The 24,851-nt window shown below is 38.8% G+C and overlaps 1 protein-coding gene across 7 annotated transcripts in view; it reads left to right on the top strand.

The window, feature by feature from the left end:
- LOC121415808 (kinesin-like protein KIF13A) overlaps positions 1-24,851 on the top strand; it is a 129,728-nt gene that overhangs the window by 67,277 nt on the left and 37,600 nt on the right. For 5 of the 7 annotated variants that reach the window (XM_041609152.1, XM_041609143.1, XM_041609177.1 and 2 more), the window contains exons 9-21: positions 3,572-3,684; positions 4,105-4,216; positions 4,710-4,862; positions 5,144-5,203; positions 7,726-7,836; positions 8,395-8,529; positions 10,837-10,976; positions 12,316-12,431; positions 12,940-13,044; positions 14,013-14,286; positions 14,874-15,036; positions 22,562-22,708; positions 23,418-23,465. In XM_041609152.1, coding sequence (XP_041465086.1) covers positions 3,572-3,684; positions 4,105-4,216; positions 4,710-4,862; positions 5,144-5,203; positions 7,726-7,836; positions 8,395-8,529; positions 10,837-10,976; positions 12,316-12,431; positions 12,940-13,044; positions 14,013-14,286; positions 14,874-15,036; positions 22,562-22,708; positions 23,418-23,465 — 1,677 coding nt within the window. The remainder of the gene's footprint in view (positions 1-3,571; positions 3,685-4,104; positions 4,217-4,709; positions 4,863-5,143; positions 5,204-7,725; positions 7,837-8,394; positions 8,530-10,836; positions 10,977-12,315; positions 12,432-12,939; positions 13,045-14,012; positions 14,287-14,873; positions 15,037-22,561; positions 22,709-23,417; positions 23,466-24,851) is intronic. The other 2 variants (XM_041609159.1, XM_041609168.1) reach the window with 1 other exon arrangement.

Here is a 24,851-nt window from a genome sequence, read left to right as displayed (position 1 = left end):
TTACGAACAGCTTTATGAAACACCCAACTGGTCTGGGAGCTGTGCATCTAATGTACAAGACTTATCGGTCCGCTTTCTGAACTCTGGTCAAAAGTTATGATTGCTGTGGATTGCAAACTGAGAAAAATATCTGTGACCATAAAAGTTACATTTGTCAGCATAACTGACTGGGAATAATTACTGAAATAGTTCTTTCCATCATTAAAACAAGAGGAAGGAACCGTTTAAAGATGGCAAAATTTATAAAAATGTTATTTTGAAATTTGTTCCTTCCCATAATTATAACAGAGCTAAACCATAGCCTATAAAGTTAAGCCAGTCTTCAGAATACGGGCCATTACTTCTGCTTTGTTCCACTGGCAACATCTTTAGTAAAATATCCTTTCATTAAGAAAAATAATGTGTTCAAAATATTTTACTCCTGGAAATATGGACAAAAAAAGCCTCAAAGGCCTTACAGATTCACTTCCTACAAACATTCCTGCTGTAGTAAAGGAAGTTTCTGACTTCCTGTTAAAGTTTCATTTTTTGCTGGTCTGGACTAATATATGTTGCTGTAGATATTAGCCTTGATATCTGTTCCACAATATTTTAGAATTTTTAATGATTGTGCTTGAAGGAATTATATGGTGGGTAGATAAATTGAGATGGTATGAACATTGTATATGAGCCAATGTTACGACAGACTTGTGATAAAAAATATTTTCAGAAGTGCAATTAAAATGTCGAGTGGGAATAAAATTCATGTAGCCTATCAGTTAGCTTTCTGTCCAAGTAATATTTTTTTTCAAAACATTATTTCATCATGGAGGAGCCGTGGTGTAGTGGTTCTGACTCTCGCCTTGTAAACAGAGGGTCGTGTGTTCGAATCCCACCGCGGTCTGGCGTCCTTTGGCAAGGCGTTAATCCACACTTTGCCACTCTCGACCCAGGTGCTAAATGGGTACCCGGTAGGATGTGAAAGTCATTGTAGCTTGTCCAGTATTGTGTGCGCCTCACCGGCGATTGACTGGAATACTCCCCAGGGAGTGGAGGATGTGCACACATTGTGTGCGGGAATGACTGATTGAATCCGATGACCGGGGTAATAATATATCTGTAAAGCGCTTAGAAACGTTGTTCCGATGGATTAAGCGCTATATAAAAGCGGATTATTATTATTATTAATCAAAATTGGTCAAGAGCAGAAAAATGTTGATTTGAATAAATAGAGAAAAATCAAACTAGCATAACGCTGAAAATTTAATCAAAATCAGATATTAAATAAAGTAAGTTATTACATTTTCAAGTTTTGCCTTTTTTTCACAAAACAGTGATATTAACAACTCAGTGGCATGCAAATGAGATGGTCGATGATATCCCTCACTCACTATTTCTTTTTTTTCTATTGTTTGAATTATACAATATTTCATTTTTTACAGATTTGACAAGAAGGACCAACTTGACTGAACCATGTAGTATTAAACAATGCTACATTAATTTCATTTGTTCATGGAGGAATTAACCGTTGTTTCACTTGACAATGAGGAGAAAATTAGAATATTTTATACTTCATATAAGAAAATACAAAAGAAATAGTGAGTGGATGACATCATCAGTCTCCTCATTTGCAAACTGACCAGGATGTGCATAACTGTTTTGTGAAAATTAAGCGAAACTTTAAAATGTCATTACTTTCTTATTTTACATCTGATTTTGATGAAATTTTCCGTGTTATGGTTGTTGGATTTTTCTCTTTTTATTCAAATCAACTTTTTTTTTGGTGATCTTGTCCTTTAATTACACTGTATTGTTATATTAGAAAATGCTTGACAAAATGAAAAGGGAGATATTCAAGTATATTTTTGTATTCCATTTTGAATATAAATTTCTACAAAATTTTAAACAAGTGCCCTCATAACACAATAATTGGAAATATGAGCAGTGTTAATGAAATATGGTTCAGCTGATAATGAAAGCTATTGAAATTAGATTAAAAGTGTGTTTTGATAGTGTTTTCTAGTGTTTTGATTCTATGTGCAAGCAAATGTATCCCTTGTTTGTCTCATTGTTCATGTTTGTCTGCACTTGTGGTCTCTTTGTTTTTCTACCAAACACCAATTTCATGTTCTTTCACCTCATCATCATCAACACTATCATCAGGATGCTAATGATACCATTAGAGTGGTAAGCATTCTTTCAATCTATGATCACACACATATTACTCTCTTTGGCCTTCTTGCCTCATTTGTTTACTCTTCATGTACCTTTTATCAACATGTGAAGCATACCTCCCCTTGCATGTTTTCTCTATCTTTCTCTCCTCTCTCTGTTTTGATCTGCACTGTACATGTACATGTTTGTCTCTCTGTGTGTCCATGTCTCTCTTCATCAATCTCTCTAAGGTTTGTTCATACCTGTCTGTTTCTTTCTCTCTCTCTTTCCCACTGCATACTTTGTTTATGTTTCTATCTTTCTCTCTTTCCCTCTGTGTCTGTATTGTCTCATTCCCTCTGTATGTTTTCTACCCCTTGTTTAGTATGCCTATACAAGTATTTTATTTTATGCCATGTTTTCTTTACATATATATATATATATATATATATATATATAAATCATGAATGGTATAGTAAATGCCGTAGAAATAAAATCATAGATTTTAAAAAGAGCATAGCCCTCAAAAATGAAAGGTAAAGTCACACTCTTCGTCAGTGCCCATGATGTGACAAAAAAAAAAGAGAATTCAAAATCCGTTTCTGAAACAGTTGTTAAAAACATATGTATATATATATATATAATGTATGCACTGATTGCCTTTCCTCATAAAAAAAATCTTACTATTTTGACACTTAAGTTGTCATCTTCATTCTTTCCTTTTGTCTTTTATACCTTTTCTGCCAGTAATGTTTTGCAGGTTGGAACTATTTTATTCACTTATGCCCAATATGTTTACCATGTGGACGCATTTTAAATGGCAGAATAAATTGATTTTCTTTTCCGTGTCATGTGCAGATTTTCATTTTACATGGAGCTTCATGTCCACAAAGTCAATATGTAGAGCTTTGTTAATATCCTGCAAGGCATCGGGGTTAGGTGCATCACTGAGATTAGTGCAAAACCACATGACAGCAGCAACACTCACAAGAAATGTACATTCCATTACAAATTTGTGCATTTGTTTGTCAATATCCTTTATTGTTATGTTATCATCTGTTTATGCTTTTGTGCTGTTGGAGAGTGTTTCATATTCAGCATCTAGTCAATGATTTTCAGGTTTGGGTAGCTTAAAGAAGAGCCAGTGTATGAAAATCACTGACTATTACATGAAATGCTCAATTGGTCTATTTCTGAAGGCAATCTGTTGATGGTGAGAACATGAATTAATTCTCATTTCCCTCTCTCTTTCATTATTACTGGAAGCAATCAAGAAATGGTTTATTGCACTTGGTTTTTTTTTTGCTTGTAAAAGTTTAAAGATTATTTTAGTGAAAAGTACAGTGTATTTTGTTAGGTTTTCCTTTATATACATCTGATTTTATCAGGTTATCAGTTGATAGATTCATGATCTGGTTTTTGTATACCAATATATTAGGTATCTGGTGAAAAGGTAAGCAAAATCAGCTTGGTTGACCTAGCAGGAAGTGAAAGGGTGCACAAGACAGGGTCATCAGGTGAAAGGTTACGAGAAGGCAGTAACATCAATAAGTAAGTTGATCATCATTGTCATCATCAACATCATCATCATCATCATTTTCACCATCATCATTTTCACCATCATCATCATCGTCGTCATCAACACCACCACCACCACCACCACTACCACCTTCATTATCATCATCAATCATCATTATCATTGTTGTCATCATCACCATCACCACCATTACCATCATCATCCTCATTATCGCCATCGTCATCATCATCATGATGACCATCACCATCATTATCATTGATGACACATGACAAGTGAATACATTTCACATTTGAAGTTACAAATGATCTTCACGCTATATCCAAGTATAAGACAATTTCTTAATTCGTAGTTATATCGAAGACACATTTATTGTTCTTTTTATGTTTAAAAAATATCATGTAACAATTGTCATGTAAATACTTTTTGCCTTGCAGATCCCTAACAACGTTAGGTCTAGTCATCTCTCATCTCGCCGATCAGTCGTCAGGGAAGAAGAAGAACAGTTTTGTGCCTTACAGAGACTCAGTACTAACATGGCTTCTGAAGGTGAAAATTGTGGAATGTTTAAACAAGAATTATTGGAATCCTTCCTATGAAACAAAATTGGTGCAGTACTGATGAAGCTCTGTATACTTGATAATGTATAAATAGTTATGCTGTACCATGATTCCTTTTTACGCCATTGTTAAGCTGTTGAAAATTCATTAAAAAATCCATATTGTGAGATATTCTATATTTGAAACATTTTGGTATAAATCTACATCATGTTTTTGCTTTTTTAAGCAATGAAGAGTGAACTCTAAATGTTTCCTCAATATCTTAGACATGTAAAATGAATGATTTTTTTTGTGACTTTATTATTTACACCATTGTCAAAAGCTGCTCAAAATACACAAAATGTCCATACTTTGAAATATCCCACATTGAAAGTACTACTATCTTTTAGCAGTAACAATATATTTACTTTCTTTAAGCAGCAACAAAAGATACAACTCTTTTCAAAATATATAAATCTAATGTATTTTGAATGTACATGTAGGAATGCCTTGGAGGAAATAGTAAAACTGTCATGGTTGCCACGGTGAGCCCAGCAGCTGATAATTACGAAGAATCGTTATCAACATTACGGTATGCAGACAGGGCCAAGAGGATCGTCAACAATGCCGTGATCAATGAAGATCCCAATGCAAAGGTAATGACAAATCATTTTCAAACACTTCAGTTAAATTTTGCACATGCTCATATTTAGAAGTGATGGTTTCTATTACCCATAAAGTTTCCAAAATCTTGGGAGAATGATCACTGACCTCTGACCCTTTAAGTTAAGGAACAGTCACCCTGAAGACATTAAAAATGTTTAGATCTGCTATTTCCTTCAATATTTCTTGAAAAACACCCTGAGCACACTATAGATTACATGTAGCTATGGCATGATATACATGTAAGACCAATGTCACTGTTATTTCTATATAGATCATCAGAGAACTCAGGGAAGAGGTTGATATGTTGAAGAAGCAACTTAAAGAAGCAGAGGTAAGATGATTGTGGTTTTATTTTTTCAGCTAATAAAAATTGCTTATTTCTAGGCAAATCAAAGTATTTTATTCCAGTATCATTTGATCTAGATTGTTTACATTTGGGATTATATTGGGATACATATTTTAATAAGAGCGCTTTGACTTAAAAGTTATTCATTATAATGCCTAAATTGGCAACACAATAGATCAACGTCATCTCTATTTGAAAATGGCCTTATTTTTGTCTCACCTGCATATCAGAGTGGAGACTATAGGCGCCGCTTTTTTCGACGGCGGTGGCATCAACATCAAATCGTTTTTTTTTCAAATGACAGCATAACTTAGAAAGTATATGGACCTAGTTCATGAATCCTCGACATCAGATTAATCAAGTATAACTGAACATTCTGCCCGAGTTTCAAGTCACATGACCAAGGTCAAAGGTCATTTAGGGTCAATGAACTTTGGCTATGGTGTGGGTATTTGTTGAATTACCATCATATCTTTGAAAGTTTATGGATCTAATTCGTACATGTATAACATGGACATAAGAATAACAAGTATCACTGAACATCCTGTATGAGTTTCAGGTCACATGTCCAAGGTCAAAGGTCATTTAAGGTCAATGAACTTTTGATATGGTGTGGGTATTTGTTGAATTACCATCATAACTCTGTAAGTGTATTGGTCTAGTCCATAAACTTGGACATAAGAGTAATCAAGTATGACTGAACATCCTGTACGAGTTTCAGATTTACATGACTCAAGGTCAAAGGTCAGTAAACTTTGCCCATGTCGGGGGGGGGGGGGGGAATTTGTTGAATAACCATTATAACTCCAAAAGTGTTTGGATCTATTTCATAAAACTTGGACATAAGGGTAATCAAGTATTACTGAACATCTCATGTGAGATTCAGGTCACATGACCAAAGTGAAAGGTCATTTAAAACTGAAAGTAGTTGCAATAAAACACTGATTTCTTGAGGAAGTCTGTAAAACCAAGGTTAAGTATTACTATATCATCGTAGATCTAGATCTGGTACAGTTACATAAACTGAACTCTGTGAAATCATAAATTTAACCTGAAAAACGATCACACTGAAGATTGCCAACACAGATAGGCACACGTGGGACAGTGTATTATTATTGCTGGAATAAAGACCCAACGGAAGTGACCAAATCCGCGCTTATTTGCTTATTTCTCAGCAATTACACATTTTCTTCAAGAATCCTTTGGCACATATTTTTTCATTTGGGTGGTCATTGTATTAGATTCTGTAAAAACTAATCTTTCAACTGGCATTTATCTTTAAGGTGAATGAACTTTGGCCACTTTGGAGGTAACTATTAGATTGCTGTCATAACTTTCAAAGTTTGGATATAGGGGTAATCAAGTATCACTGAAAAGTCTTAGGTCGCATGATCAAGGTCAAATGTCATTTATTGTCAATGAACATAGTATTGTATCATTATATGAATTGTGTTTTTTGTGAATAATTATTTATACATTGTAGTATATTTCAAAGTACGCACTGCTGCTATATTGAATCGCGTGACGCAGGTGAGACTGCCAGAGGCACTCCACTTATTTATTTTGCATTGTGGTATACTTACATTTTTTAAATGTTTTTGAATTGAAATTAAGAAATACATTTGTAAATTTAGGGAGTGAAAGGTCAGATTCGTAAATCCAGTCCTACCGCCTAGTTGACGAAATGAAAGACAGATAATATGAAAATTAGATTTGCAGAGCTGCCAAGTAGTACTGGATTTCAGTAATTATTACTGAAAAATGAGAAAGAATACTGGTGGTTTCATGCAAATTACTGATTTCTTAAGTTTCAGTTGATTTTGTTGTCCTATGGTATATCTGTGAAAATACTGATTTTTGTTTACCAAAATACTTATTTTAACTCTTAAAATACTGAGAAGCTTTGATTCGTTTGGCATCTCTGGATTTATGGAAGCATGAAAACAATACAAATTTGAATTTGAATGGGCAAAATGGGTTTATAGTTTCGCTGTTCCAAACATCTGTAACTTTCTATTTCCTGTTTAATATGTGTTGAATTTCCTTTAATATTTTAAAAATAATTCAAACAGATATTTTTATAATGTGATCCACATGTCTATAGACTGTATTAATAACTTAACAATGTCCAAAACTGTAACATTCAAAGAGCAGAAATGTTCTATGCCATATACTTAATGGACATACTTAAATGGCTGATAATAAAAGAAAAAAAATCATTTATGAGTAAATAGTTATTATCATTGAGTATGAATGATTATCATACTTTTCTGTGTTACTCTTCGCACCTGTTCTGTTCCGGAAGAAATCGGTTAAATCTTAGATTGTCCCACTAGTAATTTGTTTGTTTTTTTGTAGTTCAATTCAGATGCTTTATTGGGAAATTCAGGGTTAAATTTCACAGTGTACATGTTAGTCTTTACAGGTTTATCTACATGTATTTCCTTCAAGTATTTCATTATTCATTTATATACATGTATAACCTGTTCTTCCATTTATTTGTTAAGAGTATGAAAGCTGACAGTCTGAAGGATCGACTAGAGGAATCAGAGAAGCTGATGAAAGAGATGTCACTGAGTTGGGAGGAAAAACTAGTCAACACAGAAAGAATACACAAAGTAAGATCATTACTTCCATCTGAAGGTAACCAAAAAATGAACACTTTCTTTACAACCTCTGCTAGGGTATTAATGGTAGCTCCTACAATGATCTGATTTAATTCTATAACAATCCAATGGAAATGATTTTGGTTGCCATTGATGATGTTTATGATGATGATGATGGTGTTGGTGATGATGATGATGGTGATTATGATGATGATGATGATGGTGATTATGATGAAGATGGTGGTGGTGGTGGTGATAATGTTAATGATGAAGATGATGATGATGGTGATTATGATGTTTATGATAACGATGATGATTATGATGATGTTTATGATGATGATGATGGTGATGATAACAATGGTGATGATGATGATGAAGATGGTGATGTTTATGATGATGATTGTGGTGATGATAACGATGATGATGATTTTGATGATTATGTTGTTGGTGATGATGACATTGATAATTGCGTTGATGGTGATGATAATGACTGTGCTGAATGTGATGGTTATAATGATCTGTTCATGTTTTAATGTTGTATTTTATACTTATGTACTTCTTTGATTTCAGGAGAGGCAAGCAGCATTGGAACAAATGGGCATCTCCGTGCAGACGTCCGGCATCAAAGTTGAAAGAAATAAATGTTTTTTGGTCAATCTCAATGCGGATCCTTCTCTCAATGAACTGCTTGTTTACTACCTCAAGGCAAGTCAGGGCAAGGCCTAGTGATTGATCTTTAGCTTGATTTCTATCATTGATTGCACTGATTATTATGTATGATCAATCTTAAAAGTCAGGATCATGGTCAGTTGGTATGCTTGATATAAAAGGGCCGATGACTACTCATTTCTATCAATGATACATATTGGCATTCAGTATAAACCACAGGGGAATCCTTGAATTCAATTGGCCATTGTGATTATGGTTATTCATTGCACTGATATTTCACACCAATGACAAATATCACATGATTCTCAATCACACTTCCAAATGTGATAATGATGAAAAATATACAGATGAAATAACATGTTATGTAGTAGTAAAAATGTGATAAAGTATCTATGATCAGAGAAACAAGTAAAATTAGAATTTTGCTGCAAATTAAATGCTAACCATGTCATACATGTACATTTATACCCCTTTCATAAACCCCATTAAAATGAATTAGGCGGCTAATAGCAGCATAATTTGGTCGTAAAATTGGAGGAGGACAAGAGTTATCCGCATTACTCTGATGCTGCTATTATCCGCATAATAGCAGCATCGGGATAAGATTTTGAGTTTATGAACGCATTTCCAAATAATGCGGATAATTGCCATGGTGCGGTCACAAGGTCACCCTTTTCCAACACAACCGCATCGGAGGGGGCGTGTCCAGTTGTCATGGCGATTATCCGCCTTTTTCAGGACGGGTGCTCGTAAAAATAATGCGGCTTATTTTCGGAGTTTATGAACGCAATTTTTATTGAATTATCCGCATTACTCTTAGGCGGCTAATTGGAGGATAGGTTTATGAAAAGGGTATTAGATAGATAGATGAATTGGTGTATTAAAAGATCATTGCAGCCAATGTTGCCAAATTGGTTCCATACATATCCCTTAAATTGGCCCTGATTTATTACCTGATAGCTTAGAAAGCATGAATGCTTGTAAGCAAGCAAGCAATCAAAGGACTGACAGCTTAGGTCCTCTCCGAGGGACCTGGCAATGAGGATAAATGCCTACCCAAAGGGCACTAGCACATGAAGTAGGAATTGAACCCTGGTCACCGGAATCCGAACCCGGCTCTGCCGACTGAGCTACAGTGTATCTATAAAAAATAATTCTGTTTTGTCATTCTTTAACCCTATCTAGGCCGGGGTATTTTGGAAGTTCCTATGGCCTGGGGGGGGGCCTCCCAGCCCCCCCCCCTAATATCGGCCGTCGACCACGCGATCGCGCCGAAAATTGGCACGCGGGTTGTCTGGGACATAATCTACAAGATTGTATAGTAATTTATTTCATGCGAATCGCTATTAAGTGATTATGCTAATTTATGCGTAATTAGTATGCGAAATCATACTTTTTCCTCTAACTCCCTATTAAAATGTAGCTCCAAATATACTAATTTTTGGTATAGAAACTCTTTATGCTGTCCTTAGCAAGAGTACATGAAAAAGTGATATCAAATCATTTTCTTATGTATTGCTTTTTGCAATTTCTTATGTATTTGATTTTTGACCTTTTGTTTTTCATTGTTTTTTCAATGAAATTTGTTGGGGACTCTTCTGTGATCATAAAAATCATAAAATGAATACATTTAGTCTGGCAAAACCAAAAATAATACATTTATGAATTTTGGTTGAAAACACAATTTGCATTGACTTTGTACACGAAATCACGTTTTCGAGCAATTTTCGGTCTGACATGCACTTACATAATGTTAAGTAATTTCGGAACCACATACCCGGGTGACGAAAAATTGGTCTCAAAAGTTGCGCAAGACTTGATTGAAAGTAAAAACTCAGCAAGTGGTGTGGTCAAAAAATTTTGCACGGCAAAAATATCGTGCGATTCGTTGAGGGGGGCCTCAGAGGACCCCCCTCAACCCTAGATAGGGTTAAAGAAGAAAAGAAAATACTCAATTGATTAAGTAACCGCCCCCCATTTGGGTGTCCGAAGAGAACAAGGCTGATGGAATTTACCTTGTTGATAGTATTTGTCAGTTCAAGATTCCTGCAATTGGAAACTGTTTCTAGGTATAGGAATTTCCAAACAATTTATAGATTGCTGGTTCACCCAGTGAAACGTTCATTTGTAAAGCAGTTTTAATTCCTTTGACTTTTTTCTTCTCTTTCTCTCCCTATCTTTCTTTTTCATTTTATTTTTGACAGAAGGGGGGGAGGGTTTAAAGTTGAGTCAGTAGCCAGTGTAGACACTGCAAAGCAGTACCAATGAAGTTGTATCAAATTCATGCCATTCTGATTCATTAGCTGATCAATGATTTTGCTACATGTTTTTGTTTCTGTATAGGATCACAATGTAGCTGGTAGGCCTGATGAGGACACACAGACGGATATCCAGCTTAACGGACTCGGCATCATGCCAAGACATTGTACTATTGATGTAGAAAATGAGATCGATGTCTATATCACTCCTTGTGAAAATGCAAAGTAAGTCTAATTCATTGCACATTTCTTACAGACAAAATTTAAGGAGAATGAAAGCCTCAAAATGATTTGAATCTTATTAAAAACGCAACAAAGAAGTAGTTAAATAAAAGTTGTAGAATACATGTAACTGAATGAATAATAAGAAAATTATGAGCATAGGATTATTGCAAGAAGCTACATGTATGCAAACCATTCCTTGTGAAAATGCTAAGTTAAAAAAAAAAGATTTCTCCTTTCTTACAAACAATTCAGTGAATCATTGTAACATTTTAGGAGGAGAAATGCATGTGATTTGTTGATGAAAAACATTTATTTGATGTTGATATGAGATACTGCTTTACTTTTATTCATTTGGTTTGATGAATGTTGAAATGTTATGATGATTTGTACATTTGAAATGCTAACACGAGTAGCACTTGAGAAACAGAATATGAATTCTTATGAATGAAGTAAGAAAAAAAATAAATATAAAAATAAATAAGTATATTAATCAATAAATAAATAAATGAATAAGTAAATGATCAGATGAATAAAGAATGAATCGGTGAATAAATGAATCAATTGATAAATACCCAGACTCTCGACATTTCTTATAACCTTCAAACAAAATGACTTTGTAAAATATGGAGGGTGTGCACCTGTGATTTGCATTGATTGGCAGATATCTACAAGCAATAAATTACACTGGTATTTTAATTACAAATTCTGAAGTGAATTCTACAATATGGTGGCAGGTGTAGAGATGTAATCTACAATCTTATTGATTTGGAATGTAGGTCAAGGAGGGTCATGATGTTCATTGCAGGTAGTGGTGTTCATTACAGGAAGGGGAGTTCATTACATTCTTCCTCAGTATTGAAGGGGTAGGAGGGACTATCTAAAAGTAGTTCATGTTTTCAAAGTTCAGGGGGAAATTAGTTGTAATAAATCAATTTTATGAATAGGTCCATTTGATATATGGGGGGGGGGTGATATTAAGCAGGCATGTTCTGTAGCAGGAGGTAGGTACCTCTGATTGAATATAGAGAGATGGAATCTGTTTTTATCCATGCATTCATGTTTGTAGATTTTTTTTGTTTATAGTGAAATCCTGATGCTTTAATCATCTTCCAAAAGTTCATTCTTCTGCCATTTTCTTTCGCCACCATCTTATAATTAGCAAAGTATGTATAGGTTTTTGTATGTTTTAACACTTTATCGTTCCGTTCTGTAGGGTAAAATTGATGTTGCTGATGGTTTTTCTAAGGGTGTGTTCTTCTTTTGCTATTCTTTTTTTTTCTAAGGGTATATTGTTTCATAGATTGTAGAGTCAAATTGTTATCGCTGTTGTGTTCCTTAGGGTGTATGTGAATGGAAGTGCAGTCACAAGCAAGACGTCATTGAGGCACGGTGACAGGATATTACTCGGCAACTACCATTTCTTCAGGATAAACTGCCCTCGTGCACCAGGAGTTGGTAAGGAATTAGGTGCTATAGTTTGTTACTTTAGATAGATTGATGAATAAATATGTGGACATCTGTAATAAAATTCTCAATTAGAATGATGTGATTAAGGTAATTGGGCGACATTTTGAACATGCTAGATTCCTGCCATTTGTAAACTTTTCCATAATTTTATGAATAACTTTATTAAAAACTGCTCAGGGTAACTTTGCTACTGGATACCCACTAACACCTGGGTGGAGAGTGGCATAGTGTGGATTGATGCTTCGCCAAAGCACATTATGCTGTGGTCTGATTTGAACACATGGCCCTTCTTATTACAAGGCAAGATTCCGAACGGCTACACCACGAATCTTCCACACAATAAAAAAATCAATTTAATGAAGTCTAATGGAAAGTTTACTGCAAACCATACGCAAATAGTTACAATCAGTTTTAAATATTAGTTGCATCCTTTCATGTTACACCCCTTATCTGACAACTGGTCATTATGCCATTTGTATTTTTGGTCAATTCTTAGGATCAAGTGGAACAACAACCCCCGAACCTGTAGCCCAGCCTGTTACAGAAAGCTTTGACTTTGATTATGCACAGAATGAAGTCATGATGCAAGAACTACACAACGGTATGTAACACAATCACATACCGGTATGACTTTATATGAATGTTAAGTACAATCTTTAAGTATACATATTTTACTTTTTTATAATAACATTTGCATGTTGTTTTGGTAGTTTTGGTTTTACTTTTGTGTGCAATGATAGATACATGTATTTAGGAGTGAAAATTTTTCACGGAAATCATTCCTAGTGAAATTCACAGAAGCAAAACTGAATTTTCGTTTTCCTTATACAGTACATGTTGATGAACATTTCAACTGCAGACCTGTATTCCATCCACATGAATGACTACCTCACATACTTTATACCAAATTCAATTTTAACAGGTTCATTCAAAGAATACAAATCATGTGAAATAAAAAAATAAAATAAAATAAGACACATATGAATCAGCTGATCTATGTACCCTTTCTTACATGATACATACATATTCTATATATATTTTTGTTTCTAATTTACTTTAGAAAAAAGAACCTTGCATTATTATTCACATTGATAAAAGTCTCACATGATAGTTTCATTCTAAAAAAAACACATTACAAACAGATAAGTTTTTCTTTTGAGTTCATGTTGATGATATAAGTATATTAAAGTAAAATGGAATGGAATAACGGAATCTGAAGATTCTAGATTGGGAATCTTCAAGGCTCAAGTCAGGTAGAATTTCATGATTTTGAAAAAAGATATATTTTTCACATCATGTGATTTGATACACATCTTATGTCTAGATTTACATGTATTTCAATTATCCAATGTTGTGTTTTCAAGTTGTCTCAGTAATTTATACCCTTCAGAATATTTTTTTTTCCTGCCAATATTTTAAATTTCATAAATATGCAATTCTCCTATTCTGTAAAGCATAGTAGATAGATTTTTGTCTATTATACATGCTTTGTTATTATTAGTAGTATTATGATCACACCTATCAGATGAATGTTTCCTATGACCTTAATGTATATGTTCATACCATCAGATCCTGTCCAAGCTGCAATGAAACTCTTAGAAGATCAACACCAGAAGGACAAAGATGGCGCCCTCTCCAAGCAGCGTGAGGCGTACGAGCAGGAGCTGGCCGCACTCAAGCAGCAGCTGCTTCCCAAGAACTCCACAGGCCACCAAACCAACAACAGGCAGGAGGACAGAAGGATAGAGGATGAGGGAAACCAGAGCCAGAGTGGGGATGGGTCATCGTTAGGGGTGGGGTCGTCGCTAGGGGTGGAGCCATACGAGGAGTGGAGCGAAGATAGGTTGGTGGTGATCGATTGTGAGGATGTGTGTAGATACAAAGAGAAGTTTGTTTGGTTAAAAAACATATGTGAATTGTTCTTTTAGCATGAATTGTTGTCTTTATGACAGAATACTGGTCATAAGGTGGAGGGGGGGGGGGGTAATTCAAGGGGAATGAATTTGTTGATAATTTATTCAATATACATGTATCGCTAGATATGACATTAAAAAGATGGAAAATTACTTCATTAATGTAATAAGTCTGATTATGCTATGAAAAATTGTTTCCCAGACCATCTAAGTTAGCTATTAATTAGCTTTGGTAAAATTGCACTGACCTCTAAGTGTGGACACACATATACTTAACATGACAAAAGGATTTTATTATAAAAAGAACCAATCTTTTGACTCTCTAGAGGAAAGCTCATCACCTTTTGGAAATTTAGATCTTTCTCTGCAACACGCCTACTCTGCAAGGATGTCTAGAATATCTGTCTAAACTTTAGCTCAATGCAAGACTTCAAACCTACTGAATTTGCTATTATTCTAAGTATTCTTCATTGCGATAGGCAAGCTATTTGTATTCTGATATTTTTTTTATCTATAGGGACGATATGTTCAGACAGAGCCTGGCCAAGCTGAGGGAAGACGTTGTCAAAGCAAATGCCCTAATCAGAGAGGCCAACTTCCTGGGGGAGGAAATGGGGAAACAGACAGAGTTCAGAGTCACACTGCAAATACCCGCCTGTAACCTTACTCCAAATAGGAAGGTAGCTCTTCTATTAATTACACTTACTCCTCTATCACGGTGCTGTAGAAAATTGCTGATTTTTTTTTGCAGTTTCTGCAAGTTTTATGAAATGATCATTTAGATAGAAAAGGAATAGAATACATGTATGTGTTTTATTACTTCGACCCTGTTTATTCTTGTGCTTTCTCAATTTTTGACATAAACTTTACCAATTCAGTGGTCATTTGGCTGATGAATTTATCCAATGAAGTAATTCTAAAACATAAAGAAAATATCTCTTGATGAATAACCAGACTTCTGAAATGCTTTATTTTTGTATGTTTCATTATAGCAGGTGGTTATTATACCTGCTTACACTATATAGCTGTTATTTTCAGGAAAGGAATTTAATATGTAATTAAAGGGAATTACAACAGCTTAAACCATATATACTCCCAACAATGTCAGATTTCTTTAATAAAATAAAAATTCCTTTGTATATGAAATATAAATATACTGGTAAACATAATTTACTTCAATAACTCCATACATCTACTTGATTTGCTAGTTCAGCCCTCTGGACTGCCATACCCGAATAGAACTCCCAAGGATTTAAAAAGCGCGAGCGCGCCCTCTCCCGTTCAGGCTTACTACCCATGATCACCGCGCAACTAGCGTCCATCTTCCTCTTTTGCTTTCGGCAAGCCACCTGTCAAGACGTGCTCAGATAAGTCTCCTAAGAGCTCAAATCTTTTTGAGCTTTGGTATATTATTTTCGCTTATCTGTGGTGCATTCTCCCTTTTAATTTCAATCTTTCCATTTGTGTGTAAGATTGTGTTCAGAATTTACACTTGGCGTGACTTTTTAGACGTGTTTTTGGTGACACTTAAATTGTTTTCTAACGTTTGAGTTCTCGTCGCGCCGCATCGCTAGCGCGTTCGCGAGGCACCGGGCTTGGCCTGCCTACGTGGCAGCAAGCCTTCACCACCTGTCATGGTTATTGTTCTTCACGTTCAAAGCGTGGTGGCTTTTGGTGCCGTTTTTGAATTAAATTCTAGACAGCCTCTACACTTTGTTGTCGAGGGTGTTATTGTTATTTCTTTTTGCAGGTTGGGATCTTCAACTCTGTTCCTTCCTTGCTTTCTGGAATTGATTTATTAAGATTTTCGATTGATTATTGATTGATTAATTCTTCAATTCTCTTTCCTTTCTGTTCTGAATAAATTTCTTAATTGATATTTTATTCACAGGCGGATCTTAAAGCTCAATTCCTTTTTCCTTCTGTTCTGAATAAATTTCTTGATTGATATTTTATTCACAGGCGGATCTTAAAGCTCAATTCCTTTTCCTTCTGTTCTGAATAAATTTCTTGATTGATATTTTATTCACAGGCGGATCCTAAAGCTCAATTCCTTTTCCTTTCTGTTCTGAATAAAATTCTTGATTAATATTTTATTCACAGACGCTTCGGGGATTGTTTAATTCGGCTTACGCAATTATACCTGATGATTGTTTGGTTATTCAATCCCCCCTAAAAAAAAAAAAAAAAAATTTTTGTTCTTTACAGGTGGGGTCTCCTTCCTGTTAGAAATTTTTTTGACCTGTCCCGGAATTGTTTTCTTCGTTCAATTCCCTCTTCCCTCCTAGTCTTATATATTTTTTTATTTCGACAGGCGGGCTCTACGATTCCCTTTGAGGATTTACTGTGTCGTTCTTCCTCTTGGAATCGTTACTAGAGACGTTCCTCCTTCCTCCTGTTCTGAATTTCTTTACCTTTCCACAGGAGGTTACTTTTTTTTTCCTCTTGGAAATTATCGTAAAATTTCTCTTATCTAGGAATTATTTGTCTCTCAATCCCTTTTCTTCCTGCTCTGAAATGCTTGTTTTTGTGTTTCTTCGCAGGTGGAAACTTCTTTCTCTTCTGAACTTGCATTCATTTTTGAATTTTTGTTTCGAATTTTTCCTTCGGGCACAAAAAAAAAAAAAGAGAATATAGTAGGGGAACCTTGTAGGAGTTCTTTTTTCAAAGTCTCCGACCTCCTTTTTATTTTCTTACAGGCAGATACCTAAACTATTCTTAGGTTCTTCTTCCTCCCTACCCCTCCCCTCTTGTTTTGTTCTGTTTGCTCAAACAAACTCCTTTTAGGAGGAGGGAAAGACCACTCCGGTCTCCACTTTTAATCTAAGCGAGATCTTTGTAAAAAAAAAAAAAAAGAAAAAGAAAAATTCTTGTTTTTCCTTTTTCAGGGTAGAGAGAGGTATCTTTGAATGGGACTAACACAGCCCCAGAGGACCTGGTGCCCTCCACGGGGACCGTCCCGATTGCAAGTTACAGAAGTCGGCCGCCTCCAGGCGAGCAGGAGGGACGCCGCGGTGAGCGCCCAGCGGCGGTGAGTATGAGGGTGCGTCGATCAGCATTCCGAATTTGCGGTCGGATGCTAAGAGAAGGAAGGCCGAGACTGTGGTGCCACGGTCTCGGACAAAGGAAAAAGTGGTAGCCAAGGCTTCCAAGCCTAAACTAGGTCCTGCCGCCGCAGCACCCATAGGGCTATGCGACCCACCGGCTACCGGGTCACCAGAAGTCCGGAGGGAGAGTGCGGTTCTCTCCCCCCGGCACAGGTCAGGATCTCTGCCGTATAAGTCGTCCTCCGTTGACAGCATCGGGAGAGATCGCCCAGCCCCTGACCGCGAGAGGCGTCACACAGACTGTAACCACAATCTGATCGTGACCACAATCTGACCCCGTCAGATTCGGGTGAAGTTTCGTTGTTGGCGGCCGCCCTGCCAGGGGCGGCAAATCGTAAGAGATCACCCGTGCCTCTTGTGCCTTCTTCTGCTCCGGCCACGCCGGCGGAGCCCGCAAAATAAGAAGAAGAAGAAGAGGTCGAAGGAGAGGTCGGCCAGCCCTGTTGCCATGGGCATTCCTCCTTCAGACCCTCTTATCGGTGGCCAGATGTTACAGTCATACATGTTATGCTGCTATATTCTGCTACCGCGAGAGGCGTCACACATCGGGCTGTGACCACAATCTGACCCCGTCAGATTCGGGTGAAGTTTCATTGTCGGCGGCCGCCCTGCCAGGGGCGGCAAATCGTAAGAAATCACCCGTGCCTCTCATGCCTTCTTCTGCCCCGGCCACGCCGGCGGAGCCCGCAGAAAGAGAAGAAGAAGAAGAGGTCGAAGGAGAGGTTGGCCAGCCCTGCTGCCATGGGCGTTCCTCCTTCAGACCCTTGTGTCGGTGGTCAGATGTTACAGCTATTCATGCTGCTACATTCTGCTACCGCGAGAGGCGTCACACATCAGACTGTGACCACAATCTGACCCCGTCAGATTCGGGTGAAGTTTCGTTGTTGACGGCCGCCCTGCCAGGGGCGGCAAATCGTAAGAAATCACCCGTGCCTCTTGTGCCTTCTTCTGCCCCGGCCACACCGGCGGAGGCCGCGAAGAAGAAGAGGTCGAAGGTGAGGTCGGCCAGCCCTGTTGCCATGGGCGTCCCTCCTTCAGACCCTTGTGTCGGTGGTCAGATGTCACAGCTATTCATGCTGCTACATTCTGCTTTCGAGTAGTGCGGGTTCACCCCACCCTCGACGTCTACTCACCCCGCTGATGCCCCTGAGCATCAAGCGAGACAAGTGGGCAATAACCACCAGACACCCGGGAAATCCTCGAGCGATTCTGTTAAATCGCCAGCCAGTGCACCGACTAACCGGGTGCCCCAAGATCGCGTGTGCTTTCCAGCATTTTCGTCGATCTCAGAGCACGTGTCCCAGCCGACACGCGGGGCCACCCCGGCGCTTACTGGACAACCTCCCGGTTCAGTCCATAGAGCGAGACTCCCTTTACGAGGACAACCCCTATCCCGCGGGCGACTTTTCAGTAAGCGCTCAGGCGCTGCTTGACAAGTATCTACCTCACATCTACCCTCCGAGCGGGGGTATTGATGAAGCAAGGGAGTCCATATTTTCTCGCCCCGCCTCTTCAGGCGCTCCGAGCTCAATCGGCCGAATTGGGGGTCTCGGAGAGTGACGGGGTCGCTCTAGACGAGGCGGCTCCTACGACGAGGAAGCCGCCAGCTCCGTGGGTGTAAACCCACCCCCGCTCTGCTGCTGCCCGGAAGCGCCAGGCTCCGGCGCCGCCGTCTTTGAAATTTTCAAGCCTCTCGAGGCTAGCGAGAAGGCAGAGGCAGGGGGGGGGGGCGATTATTATGCAGGTACTCCCGAATTCGCCCTCTACGTCAAGCTCACATACGGCGACGACTCCTTCAGCGGTAACCCTCTCCATTCTTCCCCCTAAGCGGGCCCGTAGATTGGAGGTATGAATCTCTTACATACCGCATGCCGCACTTCTCTCGTGAGAATGTTTGGCTGCTTTGAGAGGACAACCTATCACGTCCGCGGACCGTCCGCCCAGGCGACGGGACCGTCGCTTTTCTGGCCTGAACCTCACTTTCTATTCGAAAGTAAGGGTGCCCTGTCTTACTTAGCTCCTACCCTTGCAACGCCAGAGTCAGGGCTATAGTACAGACACCCGTTCTCCAGCGATCGCCGCTGAAGAGAGGGCGACTCTGATATGAGCACCATCACCGCTCAGCGGTATGTCTCACTATCTCATAGCTCTCCGAGCTTATGAGTATGTATATCGGATCTGAATGTCACGGCGATTAAAAGTTCTCCTGTGCTTAATAATCGCTATGCCTTCACCACCCGATGCATTATGGTTATGTTAACCTATTTGTCTCGTATTCGGGCGGCTCGTACGAACCCTGCCCGAGCTGCCATCACCGGTCGTCCCCCCGGACACCGCCGGCAGCACCCGCACCGAATACGTGGAAGGAATCAGCTTTTCATATGCTAGATATCCCTCCTGTTGACATTCACAGCTGTTCCCCGAGTCTTTCCCGGTTGGGTAAACATCATCTCGGAGGAAAGTAACCGCCGTACATCTCATGAGATTGTTGGCTATGTACGTGCGTTCAAACTTGTTTAAAGCCCCAGGATTCTCTGTCGGCATTCTATGCCTACTTTCTGGGCACACCCACCGTACCGGGTCGGCGAGTTCACACCAAACTGTACACCGCCAGACCATCGGTCGAGCTCTAACTGTCTATCTTATAGACTGCCCTCTATGTGGGTCAATCTTGCGGGCGTCTCCGCCGCTCCCTCCTTGTGCGGAGTGGTCTACGGTGGATGTCTTTACCGTGCCCGTTAGTCGAATCGGCTTCTTTCTTAGAAATTTTTTTCACGGCACACTCGAGTCGCCCCGCATGCTGCTTTCATCCTCCTTCCATGCAAGGCATGTGGCCAGGGTCACCGCACGACCGAGGATGATGTAACAGTGGATGGATGTATGCTTATGCCTTCCTAACCACGATCACTACGACCCGCCTTCTCTCGGGCCGACTGTGGATGAGCCTCTCCATGTAAGTGATTTACTTCACTGGAGTTCTTCTTTTAGAAATTTAGATTCTCATCCCCCGCTGCTTAGGGCGTCATTTTTGCCGCCCCCCCCCCCCCCGCAGCTTTTTGGAGCTCCTTATCTTACCGATATCGGACTGTTCCACGCTGCCGCAACCGGCGCCGGCGGTGCTCGCTCTTACGATCACCTGAGAAACAGGCCTTGTGACTGTTTTCATAAACAACTGGTTCTCACCGCAGACTGATGGAAATTTTGTGATTACTTCCTCAAGTCTCCTTCGCTTGTTTCTTCAAGCGAGGACTTCGACACTCTTAGCCAGTTTCCGTCCCTAACTTGATAGGACAGGGCCGTTGCTACCTCATTCGATTCCGTTGGGAATGTAACGGTTGAGGTATCATATCTGGCGATGTCTGTTCGTTTAGAGCATCTCTTGATGGTCGTTTACACGTAATATCGTGACAGATTTTTTTTCGCCAGCTCCCTCTGGCGTACACTTGCTGCTGCTAGGGATTCCCCCGCCCAGCGGACAGCCATCGCAGCCTAGCCTCACGGGCTCTCTCGGCGATGGTGGCTTGAGCCAAGCCACCTCTTCCACCGCGGGCACTGCACCCTCAGATGGGTGCTTCAATCAGTATGGGAGAAAGGGGATCCTGAGTTCTCTCTCGATCACTCGGTCTAACACACTTTTGTCGTGATGTGTACCGCGCTGTATCCCTGACACGCCCGGTTGAGCTGTTTTGACCAGACTGCTCTATTCTACATAGGCAACATGTCCGCGGCATTCCTTATTAACAGGATGGCACTCAGTCGCTTTCTCGACCCTTGTCTGCCTTACGAGTGGTTTTCTTCCTAAATCCCTACTCTCCGTCGTTCCTGGTCCCCTTCGGACCGCTAGTAACTTTTTACCACAGCTCTCTATCAGAATTCTGCAGATTTCTGCCCTCACGCATTTGAGACAGATATCGAATTCTGGGCGTTTTCTCCCACGCGGAGGCTTCCCCTACAGAAATTTCCAAGCTTGCGGGAAGCGTGCGACTAGCTTGCGCAAGCTTGCGGCATGCTAGTAACTAGCATGCGGTTAGCTTAATAAGCGTGTGATATGCGTGCAGAGTAATAGTTAAGCGATCTTTTAGCGAGCAGGGACTGTTCGCTAGCATGCACTCGCTTATTAAGCGAGTGCCCTGCTAGTCGCATGCTAGTTACTAGCAAGCGGCACGCTTAAATTTCGGTAGGGGTTCTGAGATATCTCGCCTTCTCAGGTTGGTCGATTGATCACTTACTGAGCCTTAAAAGCTTCAGTTTTCCGATCACGATTCTTGTTGAAATTTTCAACAAATTTCGATTCTTACGCTCTAGTCAGCAGGTGATGTTGTTCTCCTGACACTAGGCCGAGGGCCCATGATACTTAGTATTCCTGAGTATACAGGGCATTCCTCTCGAGGACATTTTTGAGGGCCGCCTTTTGGCGCTCAACTAACTCCTTCACTTCTTTCTACTTGAAGGACATTCCGTCCAGCGAGGCGAGATTTGCTGCTTCGGCGCTTAAAGCAGCTGCGGCTTTTTCCCCCTCTCCCTAAATTTCGTTGTTTTTGTTTTTTCTTTTAAATTTTCTTAGGCTTACAATTGAAAACATGCCTCCCTACGGTTTGAGTCCGTGCTGGTCTAGCAAATCAAGTAGATGTATGGAGTTATTGAAGTAAATTATGAAAATACTTACCTGATTTTCTTATTTACGAGATAACTCATACATCTACTTGATACCCTCCCACCGACCCTCCGCCTTGCGTAGCAACATGTTTCAACGTATGGGCTTGCGAAAGGTGAGGAAGATGGACGCTAGTTGCGCGGTGATCATGGGTAGTAAGCCTGAACGGGAGAGGGCGCGCTCGCGCTTTTTAAATCCTTGGGAGTTCTATTCGGGTATGGCAGTCCAGAGGGCTGAACTAGCAAATCAAGTAGATGTATGAGTTATCTCGTAAATAAGAAAATCAGGTAAGTATTTTCATATTTTATATCTTATGTGCATGGTTTTGAATATCATGGAAAGATCCACACATTCAAAAGTATATTAAACTTAAGATGATAAATATTCATGTTAAGAACTGACTTGACTGCATGTATCTTTGTAACCTTTAATTTCATTGGTCAGAGGGGAGCAATAGTGAGTGAACCAGCCATTCAGGTGAAGCGTAAGGACAGGGGTACACAAATCTGGTCCGTGGAAAAGTTAGAGAATAAGATCATTGACATGCGTGATATGTACAACGATAGAAAAGATAAAGGCATTCCATTAAAGGTAAGATATGGTTTATGGATGAAAATAATCCAGTGGTACAGTGTTAATCTTTGTTTATCTTACAGATGCTATATTTCATTGAAATTTATTGATGATCGATGGCATTTGTATTTTGTTTGTACATATACAATGTTCCACATGAGCGAGTACTTCCTTCTCAGAAACATCTAATTATCAGTGCAGCTCAAGGTTTTAACTCGAGCATTGACCCCGAAATATAGCACACCTCTTATGATACATTAACATGTACATCAATTATTTTGACCATGAAGAATTTATTCTTGTTATAAGAAGCTACGCACAAAGTTGTACTATGTTAATCATCATGTCCATGAGGGATGTACTCACATCTGTTAGGTACTGTATATCAGGTATGCTGTTATATTGAAGTAGAATATTGTGAGATCAGAAGCACATGACTTCTTTGGACAGAACATTGGTAAGGTGACCTTAAAATCAGCAAACTGTGGCCATTGTGTCTTTTATATAGATATTTTTTTATATGAACAATTTTCATATAGATAATTTATTTGTGTCATTTTTATGGGGAGACTTGTGTGTTCATGTATTCCTATGGCTTAAATTGTACACATTTTAGTACAAATTAACTCTTACTTAAAAAAAGCCCCCCCCCCCAAAAAAGGAAAAGAAATGTGACATTTGATATAACTAATTGGTTCTGTTTATGCATTCCTGTTGCACTCAAAAGGATGAAGAAACAGATTCGCTTCGCAAGCTCTCCTTCTTTGAGTCACAGGTATACTTTTCAATTTGAATTTCTGTTTTGTTTTTAGGTCTTGTAGCTGTTCTTAGAACAGTAGAAGTACAAATAAGTCATGAAGAAACTTTTATGATTTCTTTAGGATAAGGCCATTAATTTATAGGGATGATCCAGGCTGGAGATATTTCTATCTCAATAAATGTAAAATTCACAGAGCAAAATGCTGAAAATTTGATCAAAATCAGATAACAGATAACAGTTATTGAATTTTAAAGATTTGCATTATTGCAGTGAAACAATTCTAGGCATGTAGTCATGAATATTCATTAGGTGGGCTTATGATGTCATATCCCCACTTGTTCTTTTGTATTATATGAAATTAGGTTTATTTAAAATCTTTCTACCAAGAACTAAAACAATTGAATTGACAACTGATTAAGTGCATTAGTTAGGGGAAGGCGGGGTAAGTTGTGACAGTTTTTGCTTTTTGCATGTTAGAATTGATATGATTAATAATCTTGTCGAAATAAGTACCTTGACTTGAAATTTAATTCTTCTGAAATATTTTCCACCTATATATAACTTTCTATCCCCACACTGAAAGTCATCATGACCTTTGAAAAAAAACGATGTCAAATGGCTCAACTTGCCCCATATATGGGGTAAGTTTGAGCCACCTTCTGGGGTAAGTTGAGCCACAAAAACTATGTACAAAATGTATGAGGGGAGAACCAGCATGTCAATTTTTTGTTTAAAGTCTTTTCACTTGCTAATTCTCTATAAATACTAACATCCTTTAAAAGGAAAAGAGCAGTCATGTAAATTTGCTCCTTTCAGCCAGCATTTCAATCGATTTTTATGGTTTGTTTGTTTTTTAAGATACATTACCATAGGAATTACCATGGCTCAACTTGCCCCATGCTGTTTGGCTCAACTTACCCCAGTCCGAACTTAGTGCGATAATTTTGTATCCACACATTTATTATGCATCCATCATATAAAAGACTGTGACAAGAATGAAGATCCATACCTGGACTAATAATGTTGTTATCATGTCTTTATTATATTTAAAGACGTGTGTGTTTATAAAGCACCTATCTATTTCACACTCTTCTTTACTTTTTTGGCTGAAATTCATATTTTTCCCTCTAAAAAACTACTTTTTGTTTCAAAGTTGAAAACAATATGGTGGGGTCAGGGGTTATGCTATGGGTCATCAATACATGACACCACCACAATGTCTGACTCATTCATTATTGGCCTGGGGCTGGTGGCTCAACTTGCCCCTATGCTCAACTTACCCCGCCTTCCCCTACATGTATTTACTGCCACAACTTATATCCTCATAATGGAGACACATCATTTACACATGAAAACTGAAACATTTATGATTTCATGCAATTACATAAAAAAAGTGGGGAT

The sequence above is a fragment of the Lytechinus variegatus genome, chromosome 1 (genome assembly GCF_018143015.1).
Source record: "Lytechinus variegatus isolate NC3 chromosome 1, Lvar_3.0, whole genome shotgun sequence".
NCBI lineage: Eukaryota > Metazoa > Echinodermata > Echinoidea > Temnopleuroida > Toxopneustidae > Lytechinus > Lytechinus variegatus.
The sequence above is the reverse complement of the archived record's forward strand: the minus strand, read 5'-3'. Positions and strand labels throughout refer to the sequence as shown.